Source organism: Rasamsonia byssochlamydoides (assembly GCF_041956645.1).
Source record: "Rasamsonia byssochlamydoides strain NRRL 3658 unplaced genomic scaffold VTN77scaffold_105, whole genome shotgun sequence".
Taxonomy (NCBI): domain Eukaryota; kingdom Fungi; phylum Ascomycota; class Eurotiomycetes; order Eurotiales; family Trichocomaceae; genus Rasamsonia; species Rasamsonia byssochlamydoides.
This window is the reverse complement of record NW_027192488.1, coordinates 48,864-68,841: the sequence shown is the minus strand read 5'-3', so window position 1 is coordinate 68,841 and position 19,978 is coordinate 48,864. Positions and strand designations below refer to the sequence as shown.

Below are 19,978 nucleotides of genomic sequence, written 5' to 3'. Positions count from 1 at the left end.
AACCAGACGACCATGGACTCAGACGCCGGCATCTTCCTGCGGCGGGAGGCGCCGAACGCGGCCGGCAGCGATGGCCGGGCCGCCGACATCATGATGCACTGCTACCAGATCCCGTTCTGTTTGAACACGAGTCGCCTGGGGTACGACACGCCCAAGGACGCCTTCTGCATGACGCCCAATATCCCCCGGCCGCGGTCGCGCGGGCGGCTATACTTGACGTCCGCTGATCCGAATGTCAAGCCTGCGCTGGACTTCCGCTACTTCACCGACCCGGAGGGCTACGACGCGGCAACAATTGTGGCGGGCCTAAAGGCAGCGCGCAAGGTAGCCCAGCAGGCGCCGTTCAAGGACTGGATCAAGCGCGAGGTGGCACCGGGGCCGGAGGTCGTCACCGACGAGGCACTGTCCGAGTATGGCCGGCGCGTGGCCCATACCGTCTACCATCCGGCCGGCACGACCAAGATGGGCGACATCGAGCGCGACCCGATGGCAGTCGTCGACCCGCATCTGAAGATCCGCGGGCTGAAGCGGGTGCGCATTGCGGACGCAGGTGTCTTCCCCGTGATGACCAGCATCAACCCGATGCTGACGGTGCTGGGCATCGGCGAGCGCGCAGCTGAACTGATTGCGGAGGATGCTGGATGGAGACGGAACCAGCCGAAATTGTAGACAGGTCGCAGGTCGCATGTCACCTACTGGATAGGTGGCCAGGCTGGCACAGACCTGATGACTCCAAGGTGATCGATGTTCATCTGTCTCATGTTCACGAAACACACGATCTGCGATATCAAGCGGAGTATTTCTGCATTTATGCATCCATTTTTGTCTGTACATGTACAGTACGTATATGTTTACATACAGTACATGCGTGACGATACCCTGTACCAAGAAAAGCAATCAATTAGCCAGTCAATTTCTATCAATCAATCTGGATATCTATTTCAAGGGCGAATACCAGGTATATATATGAAACTCGATTCATTTGTTTATCTTCTCCTTGATGAATTTAAGCTAGTCAGTTCGTTCGCTGAGAATATATTCAAGACGAATCGAATCAATCGATCAACCTCATACCTACGTACATACCTAACCATGACCAAGCTTTGTTTTCCAAGGAAAGAAAAGCATCCTTACATTCATATTCCTATTCTTTGTATTGCCATACAGAAATACAGAAAGTGTCCTCCTCACTCTATCTGCAGAATTCATTGCCTAAGGCCGCAGCAGAAATAGGATCAGCATCAGTCAGATATGCACATAATTAGGTAATGGCAAGCAGAATGTCCTACCTAAGGTCTGTCTCAGAATTTCCCGCATTATTTCAATATTATTATTAATTATTACAGCACCTCAAATCTGCATGTTTATTTGAACTGCATTAATAATGAGACGGACTCGATGTCCTGTTTTTTTTTTTTGATGAGACAGCCCTGCCTCTTGATGTCGTAGTAATTGCTTTCCCATTGGGAATCTGGGACATTCCTGCGATGCTAGTCCCGAATAGGAACTTCGTATTTCGTATTTCGTATCTCGGGTGTCGTATATCGCGTTTCGTATTAAGTTGCGAATATGAGATCAGCAGAAGGGGTTTAATATCAGTCTATCGACAAAGTCCAGATACTACAGACTCTGTTATCGATCCCAAGGAGACAAAGCTCAATAAAAGGAAAAAAACAGGAAGCATCAAATGTCGAAGTCAGTCGCTCCGGCTCCAGCAGATCGACTTCGGTCGGTTACGGGAGGTTGATTTGGAGGAGTGTGTTTTCTTCGTTCCAGGAAGAGACGGAGACGACAGAGACGCTATTGTCGACTTGGACGCTTTCCTGGAAGAAGAGCACAATAGGCCGTTTCGGCCGCACTTGCCTGTGTGGAGGCTTTTTATAATAAATGTCACCAGAGAAAAAGATCAAGACCAAGACGAAGACAGTCGAAATGATTACATCAAGTTCACTGCGTCGTTTGTCTATCATGATGCCTTGGGAGATTGGCTGTCTGGCCTGGCATTTTATCGGCAGTTTGCTGCTGCGTTGAATAGTCTGGCGGACCATGAGAACAATAATGACAATGATGATGATACTGGCCCCATTCTTCTGCGCCACGCAACGAAAGTGAATTCTCCGCAGACACCCCTAATTCCACCCCTCGAAGCTCTCCATCCGCTACCCGTCTCAATACCCTACATGCTGAAGGCAGCCTATCGGCACATCTTCTCGAGAAAGGAAGACGATCTGTGGACCGGAGGCATCATCTCCCTCCCTCTCATATCGCGATTCAGATCGATGCGACTCTCCGCGGAGAAAACCTCTAGACTTGTGGCGGCCTGTCGAAGACAAGGCGTCACAGTAACGACGTTGCTTCAGGAGCTGGTCGCCGCGGCCTTGTTTCGACTCCTGCCATCGGAGAGATACACGCGTTTGCGCAGTGTTGTCGCCGTGTCTGCTCGGCCATGGCTGAAAGATGTAATTGGAGACGATGATATGGGTTTGTTCGTCACTTCGCTGGAGAAGATACACCATCGACCAGCACCATCGTCATCACAGTCACCGAGAGCGAAGCTAAGTGAGGAGCCCGCCCCATCATCTTTAAGCTGGAGCTCAATGCGCGAATCCCGCACCCAGCTACAGAAACTCCTCTCATCAAACGGGAAAAATACCCCCGCAGGGCTTATCCGCCTCCTGAGGGATCCGCACAAATACCTCCTGTCGCGGATCGGCAAGCGCCGATCATTCAGCTTTGAGATTTCGAATCTGGGTGCATTTTCTCAAATCAAGACCAAGAATCCCAAGAATAATAATAATAATAATACTAATAATGATGATAATCATGGTGAAGAGGGGGATTGTTCACAGTCCATGGTTGAGCTCCTGCATGGTCTTCAGCCAAAGCATTTCTGCAACAGACAGCGCGATTCAGGTCAGTGTGGTGACGGGAGGGGATGGATGTCTCGTCCTGGGATTTTCCTGGTAGGAGGGTGTTGTTGGGGAGGAATTGATCACACAAATCATCCACAATGTGAGTGGTGATGCTGAGAGTATTACATTATTACAGGGAAGGGAGGGAGTTAATTGAACTTGGACTTGAGTTGATTCAACTCTTGAACTCGGCTAGACATACGTGATAAATGAAAAAAAAAAAGAAAAAGAAAAAAAAAGCAATTTGAACGATAAAAAAAGCCCACACCCTCTGCTTCTCTTATATGAAGCGAAGATGCTACGAAAGCCCATGGCCGACCGAGACATCCTAAGCTGAAAGAGCTTGGTGCCTATAATCAAGAGAGAATGTCTTTGAGGGTCTCCGATCTTATACCTACGCCCTTTCTTCAGTCGTGTCCTTCGCTGGGAGAAGAAGCCAGAGATCGAAGTTCTGTTGGCTGGTGCGCGGCGTGAGGTCAAGGATTCGTCGATTCATCTCTACAGAAATGTCGATTTTGTCTATGGTCAAAAGCCGGACGACAACGACAAATATGAGAGATAAATGTACGTACAGTACGTACTTTTTTGGATGAGTTGATATCGCTAGGGGCGTTTTGCCTTTTTTTTTTACTCATTCGTTTTTTTGCAGAACTACAGTTCATGATTTAAGATCTTTCTGGATTTGTTTGGGCAAACGCATGCTTTGAGTATTTCTCTATGTCGCAGGCATTGAAAAAAAAATCTACGCTATAAGGAAAGGAAACAATTCGATGCGAGAAATGAAAGAGAATATCATGCATACATACCTACCTAGGAAGGTAGGTAGTTAAAGAGCATAGGGTTAGGGCTATCCCTTCCTATACCCTAGCAACCTACCTAGGTAGGTAGGTTCCCTAATTATTCGCGAATTGGAAGTTAAGGTTTCTGTGAAGGGCCAAAGCCTTGCTGTCTAGAAACTAGGAGCTCATAAAAAGGATTCGCTGGGGAAGGAAGAAAGGAAGGAAGAGAGAGAAAGGCACGCGAGTTATATCAACAGGAGTCATGTGATGAACAACAAATGAACCAATCAGAAAACGAGAGCGAAGCTGAGTCAGCAATATGGGCTTAGCTCGCAACAGTTTCCGACCTCAATGAACCTTACTCCCAAGTTACTTTTCTGGATCGTCCGTTCCATCTAGATTGTTAGATAGTAGGGTACAATAAAGTAAAAGATAAATAGTAATATTCATGAATACGTAAAATCATTTATTATTTAGGTAAGTTAGCAAGACTCGAGAAATAAGATTTGAATGGAATAGAACGAATAGAATGGATGCCCTGTTCTGTTCTGCTTCACCTTTTTTGGAGGGAAACCAATTTAAATAAATAATAACGACTAGCACAATTTCAAATTCACTTAATTCGCTGACTCACTCGTACAGTAGTAATTTAATCTAATCTTAACAGCAACGTTGGAAACATTGACGCAGTACAGAGTCCATACATAGATGTAGGAAGAGAGTCCAGTCCAGTTCTGCTCGTCGATAGAAAATATCACCATGTAAATGATATAAGATAGCAAAATGACATGAGAGAGCAACGAAACGATGGGAATTTCGCAGGTATGAAATGAAATAAATGAAATGAAAAAGGAGTAAAAAGCGATGCTATTCACCTGTCCTGCTGGTACCAATTCGCTCGAAAGAAAAAAAAAACGGGGAGGAGAATGAAGTGAGGAAAACGGAATAAGAAGACAGAAAGAAAAAAACGTCATGAGCCAGCTTAGTCCAAGTCTACTTAGTTTGGCTCACCCCACTCCTCTCTGCTTGCTGCTATGCAGTAGCGACCCTCGATCCCATCCGGTCAAAAAACAAATCGCCCTTCAGGGCCGCATCTAGCCCCGCTATCCCCGAATCGACCATTCGCGATGACATGCTGTCCGGCGTCAACTCGTCCTCGTCCATCGACCGGTGCAGTTCCGTGTCGATCCTCAAGTCTTTGGGAAACTTGTGCTGCGATTGCGGCGGCTCAATGGCAGCCGTCAGAGGCGCCGGAACGTATGTTCGGGGTCGGTAGACCAGCGGTGGCCCCTGAGTGCGGGCATCTGTGCCCGCCTGCTCGATCGACTCAAAGTATTTGACCGTCTTGACTTTCAGCTCCATCGTGGCATCCCGGTCGGCCACGATTAGCGGGTGCTGGTGCAGCTGCAGCACCGACAGGGTCCACATGTGGTTGACACCCCCTTCAATGCCGTGATGCAGGGCCAGCGCCTTATGCGTGCCCGTCACCACAATCACCACCTCGCGCGCGTCCATTATGGTCTGGATGCCCACTGTCAGCGCCATCCGCGGCACCTTGTTCACGTCGTTATCGAAGAATCGCGAGTTTGCCAGGATCGTGTCGTAGGCCAGAGTCTTGACTCGGGTCCGGCTGGTCAGGGAAGACCCAGGCTCGTTAAAGGCGATGTGTCCGTCCGGACCGACTCCTCCCAGGAATAATTCGATCCCGCCAACGCGCGCAATCTTAGCCTCGTAGGCGGCGCATTCGGCAGCCAGATCTGGGGCGTTGCCGTCGAGAATGTTGATGTTGTTCGGGGGGATGTCGACGTGTGAGAAGAAGTGCTTGTACATGAAGCTGTGGTACGACTGCGGGTGATCCCGGGGGAGACCGACATATTCATCCTGTTGACGTGGGCGTGAGCGTGAGCTTCACTTGCGTGGTCTCTGGTATATACCATATTGAAGGTCACGACATTGCGAAAAGAGATCTCGCCGGCCTTGTAGCGCTGGACGAGGATGCGGTAGATGATCTCGGGACTGCTGCCAGTGGGAAGCCCCAGCACGAAGGGCTTCTCTGGGGTGGGAGCAAAGGCTTTGATCCGGCCTGATTCGGGTTAAAACCATTATGAAATAATTGGGATGCAAAATTAATTGTGAGATCATCTATGCGGGGAAGCGACACATACTGATGATATACTCGGCAATGTATTCGGAGACACCCTGAGGGTCTTCTCTGATGATGACTCTCCTGCAGCATGTTAGCGATGAGATCTCTCATTTTGCCTGCTGAATCGAATCATGATGGATGATTTTCGGGGTGATTGTCGGAGCTCACATGATAGTGGATGTGAGGTGACTACGTCACCGGTTGAGCTTAATTAAGGCGACAGACAAAGAGACGAGGACAAGAGTCAGGACTACAGAGTGACGACCAGGATGTGCCGGGAAATCGATCGTCTCAACAGCACTAGCTCCAGAGCTAGAGATGGATATCCTGGTGGTGTGTGAAAATCTGAAGAGGAAAGAAGTTACAGAGGAAGGAAGAGCGGAGGTGATAAGAAGGAAGGACCTCCAATTCAGAGGTCGAACGTTAATTTCCACCTTGGACCACTCTCCATCTTGCCAGGCAGCAAGAGGCCTCAGCCAGTCATTCATCCCATTCCGTACCTAGGTAGTCATGAATGGTTAACCTTTCACTGCTACCTGGACCTGCTGACTGGCCAGTGGCCACTTGTGTCGTAGGGTTGAACTCGGGTTGGACAGCACCGGCAGTACTACATCGAAGGTCAGTAGGTGAGCTTGCCGCCGCCCCCAGCCTACCGTCTGAGGCGAGTTTCAAGCAATACTGGCAGGTGGGATGAGAAGCGCCCGTTGCAACGGCTCCATTCGAATTGTCTGTATGCCATCATATCGGCATCGCGCCGGTGGATTGACGGTTACCCGGCCCCGCCGGGTCGGGACTGCTCCACCTGTCAGTAGTACGTATTACTCAAATTACATATACAACGGACTCCAGTCAGTGTGACACGAACGACATGAGATGTACTATAGTCTTAAATCGTATTCATTTCTTTAAAGATAGATCAATTGATCGACCAGGATGATATGACAGAATGATCTGGTTGCCGTGGCTAGTATTGAAGATGAATTATACAGCTATTCCATACAAGAATGGCCTCTGTCGGGAAATATATCCGCTATCAAGGGAACATGAAAACCATTGTGTCCCGGATGTGTTAGGGAGCAAATACCAAAAACGGATAATTACCTGGAACCGTTGATGCTCATAGTGCATACAATAACCCTTTTCATAGATAGATTGTCAGAGTCTTGCAGATAGCTGGAATATTTCTACCCTGTCAAGTCCATATGCTAATGACTCCGTATCTTGCAGTGTTTTTTCTATTCAACACCAGTGACAAGGGTGGTGATAAGGCAGGATACTGATACTGTATTGAGGGGTATTAATTACCGGTGTGGTGGTAACGCATCTTACCAGCCTGTCACTTTCCGTATGCGGCCTGTAAGTTGGTCTCGCGACGGAACCGGCCAGTGCAGGCTGCTGATCCTCATAATACCGATGCTGCCCTGCGTTAGTCACCTGCCTTGGACCCAGGTTTACCATTTCCTGCATGATGACTCGATGAGTATCGCATTGAGGTTGCTTTCCTTTCAGTAATTGGAATACGATTTGTCTTTGTGAAGTTTCACGTTACATTCGGAAAAAGGTATCGGCGAACCCGGGGAACGTCGGCGTAACGTGGGATGGCTTCAAGGCCTGGGCCCTGCTGCAACGGTGGTATTGGAGGGCCGCGACGTTGGATTCCACCGAAGTGACGTTATCATCATTGGCTCATAGATCGATTAGGTCGGTAAATAACTGGGGCAGGAGCATCTTGACCTGCTGAGAGATGACTAATCAGTGATCCAGTCATGTGACTCATACAACAGTACAGCCGACTGCAAGAATAAATATCACCCACTCCGCTTATCTGCATCCTTGCAGTTATCTCTCCCAGGCTCCAGGGTCCTGATAATGCGTTCATTTATCTTGTCAGCAGATCGGCATGCATACATGCATTCTATCCCATGCATTAGGCTGGTTTCAGGCTACTGGCCACAGTGCAGTATCTGTCGGGGTTCTAGCCGAATAATAGACAAATAATGATGCTATGGAGGTGAAACTGCAGCCATATCAATGTCTTGTATGATACTTCATCTATCTATCAGGTCAAAAGTAGAAGCTATTACCTATCCGCACCTAATAAGCACATGCCCGTATCGACGTTTTGAATTTGATGAATTGATGGAGATGTCTCACAGCTGGAATAGCGATATAGATTTAAATTCCTAGGACAGGACAGAACTGAATGCTCTCCCAAATCTAGGTATTCAGTGCGAGAGACTAGGAACTAGCGACTGAGCACAGTTGGATAGATTTTCTAAACCTCTGAGAGTCATATAATCGAAGAAAGACAGTGAATGCGAGACTATGGATAGGTGACAGTGATGGAAGTTCATTTATTGCATGAGCGGTCGATAACGGAAAACTGCATTCCCCCGCTGGAAATATATATCCCAGTTTTATTGGAGGACCTTACTGCATTAGGTACCTAGGTAATACGTTTCGCAAGCTTCTAGAAGAGAATAGTATCAGGTTTAGCTCGTGGCTTAACTATAACAATCATCCTTCTGGCCCTTTTGTATTCGCTACATGAGAACCTCGCTCCTCGACTTATGTGGCCTGTTATCGGTGCATCCGTTTTTTTTTTTCTCGATTATTTGTCCGATCTAATATGGTGATGAGGATTATATATTTATATAGATAGCATCGGAATGACCTGACTGTACTTTGTCCTTTTTAACCAACACTATCTATATGCCTACGAAGATTACATCCTGAGGTTACAGTCACCATTATATGGTGATAGGATCGTTTCCTAATAAAATTAGTTTATGAGTATTAAGAGATATAGGAAGTAGGTAATGGGCCTATCTTATAAGATGGCCGGGGTCCAATTCCCCAATATAAAAGGTACGATTTTCGTTAATTGAGAACTTTAAAAAATATATATATTCTCTGTCATTCAGGGTGAGTAATACTTGTAATCAACTCACCTTCGATCAATGCAATTACCATAACACAAGATTTGTTTGGCTCTGTCATATTGTGACTTCGCACTAGCCCAATCATTTCTAGTGGATGCATACCTCTTATGCATGCATGTGGAATCGAAGAAAGGTACTAAATCCCGAGCACGCACAGCCGACCGACCCTTCCATGACCACTGACTGGTCGGTTCTGACTTCATCCCCGCATCTAAACGCACGAGTTGAAGCAGTTTCCTGGTCAAAGCGTCCATCCACAAGTGCATATCAAGCACATACATCAGTCCCTCAGCTATGCAGAGATACGTATTCCCTGCATATGATCAGTGTAAATAGATGCGTATCTCGTAGGCTCGTGCTGGCCATACTGGAAATATCCAGAAATCAAGAAACATGAAGTATGGAATTCGAAAGCAATTCAATGGATGCTATCCTCGTCGCTTGTGGCGGAGGGGCTTCTCCGCTTGCATCCCGGGGAGGCTCCACTGGTCTGGGGCCAGCTGTGGAGTGGCTGTTCTTTCTCCCTATCAGCCTCCGTAATCTCCGCAGGCGCCTTATCGTCGGGTCCCCAAACACTGCTCCGCTTATCGGCATTCGCCCGCGCACACGTGAGTTCTCTTCCAGCCCTCCCCGTTGCTCTTTCCCTTCCAAGGTTGTTTGCTCCTTCCCGGATTCGAGTCTCAGCGCATACCAGGCCAAGACTGGAAGGAACGCGCTCTTTCCCTCTGTTCACTGGCCTTCAACCTGATCATTGTCGCCGTACACCTGTTTGCACTCCTTCCTCTTGTCTAAACAACTCTCGTGTGCCGCGAACCTTAAACTGCCGCGACAGTCTCCGGTGGTCCTCTCCAGACTGTGGCTTTTCATGCCAAGTTCCTTCATGAGCATCTTCTTCCAATTCTCGCTCTCCTGCTCCCTGCTGCTCCCAACGCAGGGACCAGTAGCTTAAATTAAGTACTTATCTGTCCGCTAGAACTGCGCTGGCATTGGATTCGAGCAACCTCGCGGCTCCAGCTCACAACCGCGGAAAGCTTGGCTTTCCAGCTCGACCTGCGCGCGCTTTCCCGCTGTACAACCACCCCGTTTGCGGCGCCAGCCATCCACAGTCACGCCCTTGACTCAGCTTCCTAACCCTCACACTACTGACTGTGGCCTGACTGGTTCAGTGGGGTATCCGTGGGAGCTGGCATTCCTCGCTCTGGGCCGTCATGGCCCCGAAGGAGGATCCGCTGCCTCCCATCTGGGACAATCTGGACAGGTGAGCATGTCCTGGTCCTGGCACGACGCTGGCCTCATATCGCGCGCGTTTGACTATCCGATATCTTGTTCTACTTCGAGGCATATATCTATTCAACTTCGGCCCAGTGAACTGTCTAGTGCATTGAGAGTGCTATCGCTGACAATGGCGCGCGTTGTGACCTTACAGGCAGATGGGCCAGCTCTTCATGATGGGCTTTGATGGCACCACCGTCGATCGCCAGATCCGATCTCTCATTGAAGACTACCATGTGGGAGCTGTCCTCCTGAACGCCAAGAACCTCAAATGTAATGTTACAGATGACTGCCTCGTTAACTAACTGTCGATACTAACTACTGAAATCACAGCGGCTGAGGATGCAACACGGCTGGTACTGGAGTTGCAGACAATTGCGCGGGATGCAGGCCATCCGGTGCCTCTGCTGATTGCCCTCGACCAAGAGAATGGCGGCGTCAACAGTCTCTTTGACGAGATCTACATCCGCCAGTTCCCCAGCGCCATGGGCATCGCCGCTACCGGATCCAAGCAACTGGCCCGCGAGGTCGCCACGGCCACCGCACAAGAGCTCAAGGCCGTCGGGGTCAACTGGATCATGGGTCCCGTCCTCGATGTCCTGACTAACGTTCGGAATCAGCCCCTGGGTGTCCGGACTAGCGGCGACGACCCCCAAGAAGTGTCCCAGTATGGCGTCGAGTTTATGAAGGGATATCAAGAAGCCGGTCTGGCCACCTGCGGCAAGCATTTTCCATCCTACGGGAACTTGGAGTTCATCGGGTCGCAAAGCGATGTCCCCATCATCACCGAATCGCTGGAGCAACTGAGCCTGAGCGCCCTGGTACCCTTCCGCAATGCCATCGCTCATGGCCTGGACGCCATGATGGTGGGCGGCGTGGCCATGTCCTCCGCAGGGGTCAATGTCATGCATGCCTGTCTCTCCGAGCAGGTGGTCGATGATCTGTTGCGGAAAGACCTCCAGTTTGATGGCGTTGTCGTGTCTGAGTGTCTCGAGATGGAAGCCCTGACGCACAACATCGGCGTGGGCGGCGGCACCGTGATGGCCATGAAGGCTGGTTGTGATGTGATCCTCCTGTGCCGCTCGTACCCTATCCAGCAGGAGGCCCTCAACGGCTTGAAGCTCGGGGTTGAGAATGGTATTATCAGCCGCGCCCGCATCGAGCAGTCCCTCCGACGTGTGCTGGCCATGAAGTCCCGCTGTACGTCCTGGGAACAGGCTTTAAACCCGGGGGGCATTCCCTCCCTGACCCAAATGCAGCCGTCGCATATCGCCCTCTCTACGCGCGCATACAACAATTCCATCACACTCGTCCGGGACAAGAACAACCTGCTGCCGCTGCCCAGCATCCTCGAACCAGACGAGGAGCTGCTGCTCCTGACGCCCTTGGTGAAGCCTCTGCCTGCCTCGGCCGTCTCTCGCTCCGTTGTCGACAATATCAACGCGTCGCCGGATCCCATGGCATGGGAGAGGAGTGCCTCGATCATGAGCGTCGAGTGCGTCTTTCGAGAATTCGGGCGATCTCTCGCCCGACAGCGAATCGGGCGTGTGCTCCATACCTCCTATACCTCCACCGGCGTCCGCCCGATTCACGAAAGCCTAATCGACCGCGCCAGTGCGGTCATCGTCATCACCGCCGATGCCAACCGGAATCTCTACCAGAACGGCTTCACCAAGCATGTATCGATGATTTGTAAGTCGCAATTCTCCCAGACCGGTGAGCGACGAGAGAAGCCTCTCATCGTGGTCTCGGTGAGCTCGCCGTACGATTTCGCCATGGATCAGTCGATTGGCACGTACATCTGTACCTATGATTTCACCGAAACCGCGCTGCAGGCGCTGGTCAAGGTGCTTTATGGAGAGCTGTCCCCCACTGGGTCACTGCCTGGCAGTATCAGTCGCAGTCAGAAACTCCACCAGTCCCGACAGCACTGGCTGGTAGAAAGCTTCAACGAGGAACGCGATGCGGATGCTCTCGATGCCCTTCTGGATGCTGTCCGGGAAGATGGTTCCCAAGGCCAACGGTCTGAGTTGGCTGGCGTCACGTCGAATAGCTTCCTGCTCCGCAGCGACGACGTCGAGGAGGCACACTTTGTGGTGCGCAACAGCACGACACACGCTCTCTACGGCTTCTGTTCGACATACTTCTTCCGATCCACCAGCACAGGCGTCATCGGTTCCGTGATCGTCGATCCGACACGACGCAAGCTGTCAATCGGGCACTCGTTGCACAACCGCGCGATCCGAACCCTGCTCCAACGAAAAGGCGTGAAGCGATTCCAGCTGGGCTCTCGCCTCCCTAGCATCTACTTGGGCATCCCCACGGCGAATCCTGTGGAACGCAAGAGGCTCCGGCACTGGTTTGCGAACTTGGGCTGGAATACGGCCCTGTCACGGCCCGTCTGCAGTGTCGTGCTCCGTTCTCTCTCGACTTGGGTGCCCCCGGAAGGACTGGCCAAGAGCCTCCAGAGCGCCGAGGTAAATTATGACCTCGTCTACGGATGGGACTATGCCGATTCCATACTCGATCATGTGAAGACGAACTCCCGCCAGGGTGTGATGGAGATCTACAAGCTTGCCCTGAACGGCGCGCCCCATTCTGGGGTCATCCGCGCGAAGAGACCCGAGGACGGTTCCATTCTGGGAAGTGTGGTGGTCTACAACAGCGAATCCGCTCTGGCAGAGTACGTGCCCGCGTTGAAGGAGATGAATGCTGCTGCCGCCGCCGGAGGTATCTCCTCACCGGTGATTTCTCCTTCAGTGGGGGAGTATGCCACCTTGATGCAGGGATTGATCCTCCTTGGGATCAAACAAATCCGCAAGCAAGGTGCGGAGGTGCTGATCCTGGACTGTGTACGTTTCCCTCGTCCTCTCCTATCCCTGTTTCTTATCGGCGTTATTTATCGTCTGCCCCTCTTTTGGTCGGACATATCTCCTAATTGAGATTTTGCTACAGGTGGACGGAGATGGCAACTTTGACAGCCTATCCGGGATGGGATTTGGAGTGCTCCACAGTTTCGAGGAGGTAACTTGCGATGCTGCCACCTGGAAGCTTATACCGCCAGCTTAGAGGCGACGGCGGTGCCTCCCACAAAAGGTATATCGTGGCTGGGATCTGCGAGACCTACCTTTCTTTATGTACTGTTGTCTATTTTGCGGAGTTCTCCGACGTACCCGGCAATACTGGAGTATGGTTTGATGTTGAGGTTGATTTTTTTTTTGTACGCTATATGTCTCTACGCATTGATATCCCTTTGGAGCGCTTGCATTTTTTTTTCCCTCGGCATTCGGCATTGGGTCTCTTATTTGTCGGAATCCAATTTTTTGGTTTGTTTCTTTTCTTGTCTCGTATACGATGAAATGGGGCAAATCGGGGCGGAACGCGTTCCTGTGGCTTGAGGGGCCGAAATGCCAATTCTGGGGCAAAGGTCACCCAGTTCTTCATTCGATATTTTCTCTCTTCACGATGAAGACGAACAGGCGCCCGGGCCATCATCGTGACCGAGAAGCCCCACGAAGGACCGATGCAGGGGAACCCGTAAAAGAAGATATCTTTTTGGTAGCCTGTGCGTGAGGAACGCCCCAAATAACCTAGCACGGGATCAGCAAGAATCCGCGTGTTGTGGCCGTGTGTCTGGCATCGCCGTCGAGATAAAGAATGGCTTCAGGCACCGGTTGGCTAAGAGTGGATAGCTGCGGATCATCTGCTGGGAAGGATGCGCACTAATCACGAGTACTCAGTAGTTTCTGTCTCGCGTTTTGCATACCTAACTCAAGACGAAGAACGACAAAATTTGTCAGACAATTCGGGATTTAGTGCCAACTACAGTTTGTCCGTGCCATTGACGGTTGGCGCGATAAGCCTCAGCATCCAGACAGCTATCCTAACGAGAATTCTCCGACAGTCCGACTTCCTATCTCCCTCACAACGACAGCCGACGAGCGAGCAAACTAACTCGAGCTTACTTAACCAGATTGGGAGGGCTGGAGGTCTGATCCCGCTCTTTTCTTTCAAAGTTTCAGTCTCGACGTTCTTCCTTTCGGGCCACGGAGGCAAATTTGATTCCGATCGATGAATCGGCCCGTGAAATTCCCCGCAAGCACATTGACGTCTGCTGCTGTCGAAGGCTCGGCCGGATCGACATTCTCGGGCGATCGTGGTGATCGCCGCTCTGACAGCAGTAACCGGTTAGCAGCATGTTCTTAGTAGGAGCAGTGACAGGGTTCTCGAACGGGGGTCTGTTTCAAGAGTTTCTTTTTTTATCTTATTTCAATCCCGACCACCATGGATTCGCGGTCATTCCTGGTGCAGGAGCCGCACTTCTATTCTGACGCTTATTGAGGACTGTTTTTGGGATTGAAATTCTACTCCACGCCGTGTCGAAGGAGCAAGAAGGTCGTTGACCATTGGATACGGATTACCGAATCGATTCCTTGGTACGGAGTCCTCCGTACATGATCAGGATTATAGTTCTCACTACAGAGACTATTCGGCGGACCGAGGAAGATTCTGTAGGCCTGAAGTGTTATTGGTGTTCCTGAACGAAGCTGTCGCCGCGGGGAAATCCCGAGTCCAAAAAAGGCAATACAGAGTATGAACCTTGGAACCCAGGAGCTATGTCCGTCCGACTGCCGTCCTGCCTGACGTGCATCTGAGATGCAGGTCCCATTCCTGAAAGTCTGATTCAACAGAAAGGAAGTGCCCCTGCAGGGACTTCTTGATTCCTGAAGCATTAGTCCATCGTCCACTGGCACCACTTTCGATTTCGAGTATGGGGTCAACGGTGTCGATCGTGGCGCAGCGGGCGTTCATTGGCGGGGAGACGGGCCGGGCTCTTTTGTGGCTGCTGCTGCCGCCTTCCAAGGTTCGACAGCGCGATCGCAAGGTACGAGCAATACGAAAGCACGAAGTCCTTGACAGGGCATTTTCACGTGAAAACAAATCTGCATGGTTTGGATCGCGTGCTGCTTGTTTCGGATAATGACTTGATCGTATTCACATGAAGCGCCTTTTGCATGCATCTTGGTTTTTCTCATTTTGTCTCGTCTCTGCCCGTCTCGAGACACTCTATGTGGCCTTCTCCTGAAGCTGTCGACAAGACCAGAACTCCCCAGAACGAACCTTGGAAGAGTCTGGAGGGGGCCAAGAGGCTTCCGGATTAGGTAAGAAGGGCCAAACTGAGCACGGTTACTGGCCCGTTGGCGGGGCCGCATTTCTTTTGCGGCAAGACGGGGAATCCTTCGAGCGCCGCTATGCTCGTCCGAGACTGGTTTCCTTGACTAAAGGCCCGAAGGATGCTTAGTAATTACTAATTCCAGAGTAGTTACCTGTACAGAGTACTCTGTATTACTATTGACTGAGTCCGTAGTGACGAGTGGCTAATTTGGTGCAGTACAGAGAGATTTTTATCTTGGCCGGACTCCGCTGGAGCATGCCGTGGGCCACTGAGCAGTCGCCGGGGCCTCTCTCGGAGGTCTCCGGTATGCGATCGCCCAGGGACCACCGCCAATCACTCGACTCTGCATGTGAATCACGATTGATCTCGATCGTTATCTCCAGGTTCCCTCAGCTGCTGGGTCACGACTCACGACAGGCACTGGTCCGGGCAACGATCGACACCAGGAACAAGCGTCTTCAGACTGGCACCTTTTCTTGAGTCTGACGAGTCGACGCTCGTTTTCTTCTCCTCTCCGGCGTTGCGTCCGTCTCGCTGCTGGCAAAGAGGGGGCCGCCTGATTCGGGCCATCTGACCGTAATGGGGAACCAGAGGGATTTGGCCCTGGGGAGCTTGGAATCATGCCTTGACCACCCGTTGTTAACCGCAAGCGAGCGAAACTCCCCGCTGGCCATCGATTTTGGTGTGATTCCTGCATCTTAATGGTCGGATGCAGGCTTCCAGCCAAGGGAGCGACCGATCGCTGTCAAGAGTCTTCGCCACGCTAGCGACGGAACAGGCAACTCATCGATCGCCACGATCCGCATTGAGGCGAACGCCAAGGAGAGATCCCCTCCTTCTCCTCACCCTCCTAAACCTTGTCTTTGAACGAGAGAACAAGACGGTGGAGGAAGATGAAGAAGACGGGGCAGTTGCCCAATTGAGCATCAGGACGGATTTCTCCGTCGTCCGGAGAAAAAAAAGGAGGTTGAGTTCCGATTCTTCTAACTGATCCACTAACTAAGATGATTTCCAGAGATTTCCAGCGGCCGTCAGGGGCTTTATCCAGGCTTCTCGTTATTATTATCATTCTATAGTGTCAATATTATTATTGTCGCTATTATCGTTACGGAGGACGGAGGAATATTATTTGCGACGAGGCAGCTGATGAATCACGGACCATCGGATTCGGAGACACCGAGATCCATTCGATTGTGTGTGCACGACCCATGGTCGAGGGCATCGGGTCGGCCCATCAACGAGGGGCTAGCCTCGTGAAGCGGCGGTCGTTTCCGGCCCTGATTGCTGGAAATAACAAGGTCACTAATAAATTAACTAAGGGCAGCAAACCTGGGGGCGGAGCCCGGCTAGCCTGGACTTATTTTTACCTGCTGCTCCTGCGTATCCTTCATCCGGAATCCAACTCCGTTCCCGAGAATGCCCCCGCCAGCTGCCAGCATGCCTATGACGCCCTACGCTCAAGTACCGGACGCCCCTGAATCAAATCACATCGAATAGAATAAGCAGGATGAAAAAGGACGTTCCAGGAATGAAGACCCCTTCTAGAAACTTAAGCCCAGCAATCCCGACTACGATCCCGTCAGAAGATATCCCCTGGAGTAAGAATAATCCGCACGGTAATGAGTTCTTCAGGGAAATAGTTCGTGGCGCCGGCCCAACGAGGCTGTCTGTTGGATACTCGGCCGTTGAGGCTTGAGGAATCTAAGCCTGGTGGAGGCTAGTCTTATCGACCGGTCGCGGGAGCCAAGGGGAAATAACCCGGATGGGAAAGTCTTCAGGTTGGAAGCAGGAAACAGCATAAGATTAATTATTGCACAGAGAGAGAGAGAGAGAACGAGAGCATGTGAGATGATGGATCAGAGATCCACCATGCAGCAGCAGAGAGGAAATTGAAGGCCGACTCACCGTGGCGAATCAAGGGCCTCAGGACGACCCCTCATTTCGGGAGGCTCACCCAGATGGGATGAAGGTCGATCAGGAGGATTATCTGGCATCATGCTGACTGCGCTGGTAGACAGTTGATCATCATCGCTGGTAGGCTCTTCGAGTAGCTGACTGTACTGTATACTGAGCGGGGAGCTCCCGTTCGGTAGAGAGGACAATTTGTCCTGTACCGCGTATTCTCTCATCCCGACTACCCGCCCAACAAGCCCATCACATCCCATCACATCCCATCATCAGAACCCCAACTTCATCGGCATCAGCATCAACATCAGCACCAGTATCACATCCATCCTCAGTTCTTCATCCGAGCACATTCATCGGACTGCATCTTCATCCGATCCTCAACGGCCAGCCCGGCAGCCCTGGCCCCAACTCGGGCTATCTGGCCACTTTCCTACCCCACTCTCTCCCACAGGGCCAGCACCCACCGTGGCCAGTGGTCCTCTTTTTGCGGCCACCATTCTAGATTATTATTAGCTATCTTGCATGCAGTTCCCTCTTCCACTTGCGGCACTCCCTGCCCGCACTCGGGGAGATAGCCAGCCGATCGGGACAGCGCTGCTCTGATTCGCCTGGCAACCCCAATCCCCATTTTACGCCAGATCGCAGTGCAATCCGGCCGCGGTATGTACTGTGCATACCTTTTCGTCCTAGCCGATTTCACCAGACAATCCTCTGCTTGCTTTCCTTTTTGTCCCTCACTAATACCACCGAGTCCACTGATCAGCCCACTCTCCCTTCCCGCCGGGACCAGCAGGAAACAAGCAGCGTACGGAGTCAAAAAAGACACACACGGCAGCCCCAGGATCCGCTCGTCTCCGGATCACCAGGCAGAGCTAGCCGGCCAACCAAGCCCCAAACGACTAGAAAAGAAACGGACCAGACGACCGCTGACCGAGTATGGCCCGCATCCCGCGTGCTTCTTCTAAGCTAACCCTGCACCCGCAGAGCGTCCGCTGCCATTACCATTATCGCCAGTCCGGCCACATGCCTGTCGCTCTGATATCGGACGGCCCACGGACGTCTCAGCCATTAGTACCTGCTGCGCGCATGTAATTTCCTTCCCCCCAGTCCTGGACCCATTTTCTGACCCTTTTCCTGCTGCCATACATTCGGTACATACATACATAGATCTTGTCCCTCCTCCATCTGTACTCCCTCCATATCACATCCTCTTGTCCGACGACGTCCGTAAATAATCTACGCCAATCGCGACGCAACAGCGACAACCCTCACCTACATCGTCATCGTCGTCGCGCATGTGGTCCGCCATCGCTGCCCCTCGGTGAATCGGAGACATCAAAGAATTCCCCTCGTCCGGCTCTCGCGAGTCATAGCCCTCCCTAATATCAATCTACAATCGCCCGTCCTGTCTTCTCCCGCGCTCCGTCTTCATCATTCTCCGCTCGAGTCGCGTCCTGGGCTGCCATCAGCCCGCTCCCTCTCACCATGGAGGGCTTCGATACCATGACTATGTCCTACCTGGCGAGTCCGTTGTCGCTCGGCAATATCCAGGGCACCGACTATCTCAATGCTATGCCCGCAATGGACCTCCCGGACCAGCGATCCAACTTTGATACCGAGACTTTTGTCAGGTGCGTTGCGTCCGTTCGTCCTGCCCTTCGGCTCCTCCGAAGGCAACAAATGTGTTCGCGCACGCTCCCCCTTGTGTTTACGGGCGAAGAAGGATGAAGAACCCCGAAAATAGAACGGGGTGGCGAGTGAGGAACGCACAGCTAATGAGATTGACAGCGGTGACGACATGGCCTTCCCCCAAGCCAGCATGGCCCCCCTGAGGCGCTTCTCTTCCTATGAGGATGCCTTTCCCCCGCCCGAAGTGATGGCCCCTGCCTTCGAGTCGCTGCCCCCGGAGCAGCAACAGCCACCAGCCGAATCATCTGTCGACCATAATCACCGGTTGCTCTCCTTCTCCATGCCCATCTACAGCTTCACCCTGCTCGACTACTCGCTCCGCCGCACGTCGCTGTCCGTAACGGCCCAGCTGCATGGCATGTTCTTCCTGGCCGAATCGCCCTGGACGACCTCGCCCGGCGAGGTGCCGCCGCCCCAGGTGGCCGAGTTGACCTGCTACCGCCGCAATCTGTTTCAGATCACCGGCTCGGTCACCCTGCCGCGCAACCTGCGCTACATCATGACCGACCAGGGGGACCGCATCCCGATCCTGGCCCAGGAGCTCACCGTTTCCGCCACCGAGTCCGTCGAAGGGAACCCTGTCAAGATCATCTCCGTGCCCTGGAAGACCCCTGCCGCGGCGGCTGCCAACGGCAGTGGGAACGCGCCGCCGCCGGCGCCTGACGAAAAGGCGGAGAAGGAGCCGCCGTCGATCCCGCTGGACACCATGGCCGCTGGCCAGGACATGGATTCGGACTACGCGACCTTTCCTATCGCATGGAAGCGACTGCAGTTCCGCATTGCCACCGCCAACAACGGCCGCCGCAAAGAGCTGCAGCAACATTTCGTCGTGCGCCTGAAGGTCGTCGCAACCCTGTCAACAGGCGCCAAGATCCCCATCTGCGAGGTCCACTCGGGGCCTGTCATCGTGCGCGGCCGGAGCCCTCGCAACTTCCAGTCGCGCAAGGATCTGCCGTTGAGTGGGAGCGCGGCCTCGTCGCGGAAGAATCAGAATCAGCATGCTGCCAATCGGGCTGCCGCGTCGACAACTTGCGACAACTCGACCAGCCAGCAGGCCAGCAAGACTCCCGTCACAGCGTCGGCTCCGGCGAATCTTCCGAGCAAGAGCACCTCCTCGCCGCCGGAGATGTCGCAGATGATGGGGCCCTTTGACG

At 52.1% G+C, this 19,978-nt stretch overlaps 7 protein-coding genes across 7 annotated transcripts; 4 read left to right on the top strand and 3 right to left on the bottom strand.

Annotated features, from left to right (window-relative positions):
• Positions 1-306: 306 nt before the first annotated feature.
• On the bottom strand, positions 307-816 carry VTN77DRAFT_675 (uncharacterized protein; the record flags this gene model as incomplete). The annotated part of the gene is made up of 1 exon (XM_069423062.1): positions 307-816. One exon carries the CDS (start codon positions 814-816, stop codon positions 307-309), a length of 510 nt encoding a protein of 169 aa, XP_069273347.1.
• A 671-nt stretch (positions 817-1,487) lies between these two features.
• Positions 1,488-3,023, top strand: VTN77DRAFT_674 (uncharacterized protein; the record flags this gene model as incomplete). The annotated part of the gene is made up of 1 exon (XM_069423051.1): positions 1,488-3,023. One exon carries the CDS (start codon positions 1,488-1,490, stop codon positions 3,021-3,023), a length of 1,536 nt encoding a protein of 511 aa, XP_069273346.1.
• Positions 3,024-4,723: 1,700 nt separating this feature from the next.
• On the bottom strand, positions 4,724-6,288 carry VTN77DRAFT_673 (uncharacterized protein; the record flags this gene model as incomplete). The annotated part of the gene is made up of 4 exons (XM_069423040.1): positions 4,724-5,572; positions 5,626-5,774; positions 5,857-5,918; positions 6,260-6,288. The coding sequence occupies 4 exons, from the start codon at positions 6,286-6,288 to the stop codon at positions 4,724-4,726; spliced, it is 1,089 nt and encodes a 362-aa protein (XP_069273345.1).
• A 3,699-nt stretch (positions 6,289-9,987) lies between these two features.
• On the top strand, positions 9,988-13,120 carry VTN77DRAFT_672 (uncharacterized protein; the record flags this gene model as incomplete). The annotated part of the gene is made up of 4 exons (XM_069423029.1): positions 9,988-10,037; positions 10,206-10,324; positions 10,385-12,903; positions 13,007-13,120. 4 exons carry the CDS (start codon positions 9,988-9,990, stop codon positions 13,118-13,120), a joined length of 2,802 nt encoding a protein of 933 aa, XP_069273344.1.
• Positions 13,121-14,822: 1,702 nt separating this feature from the next.
• Positions 14,823-15,707, top strand: VTN77DRAFT_671 (uncharacterized protein; the record flags this gene model as incomplete). The annotated part of the gene is made up of 2 exons (XM_069423018.1): positions 14,823-14,936; positions 15,444-15,707. 2 exons carry the CDS (start codon positions 14,823-14,825, stop codon positions 15,705-15,707), a joined length of 378 nt encoding a protein of 125 aa, XP_069273343.1.
• A 671-nt stretch (positions 15,708-16,378) lies between these two features.
• VTN77DRAFT_670 (uncharacterized protein) lies at positions 16,379-17,224 on the bottom strand (the record flags this gene model as incomplete). The annotated part of the gene is made up of 2 exons (XM_069423007.1): positions 16,379-16,511; positions 17,133-17,224. 2 exons carry the CDS (start codon positions 17,222-17,224, stop codon positions 16,379-16,381), a joined length of 225 nt encoding a protein of 74 aa, XP_069273342.1.
• Positions 17,225-17,797: 573 nt separating this feature from the next.
• Positions 17,798-18,174, top strand: VTN77DRAFT_669 (uncharacterized protein; the record flags this gene model as incomplete). The annotated part of the gene is made up of 2 exons (XM_069422995.1): positions 17,798-18,069; positions 18,120-18,174. 2 exons carry the CDS (start codon positions 17,798-17,800, stop codon positions 18,172-18,174), a joined length of 327 nt encoding a protein of 108 aa, XP_069273341.1.
• Between the last annotated feature and the right edge of the window lie 1,804 nt (positions 18,175-19,978).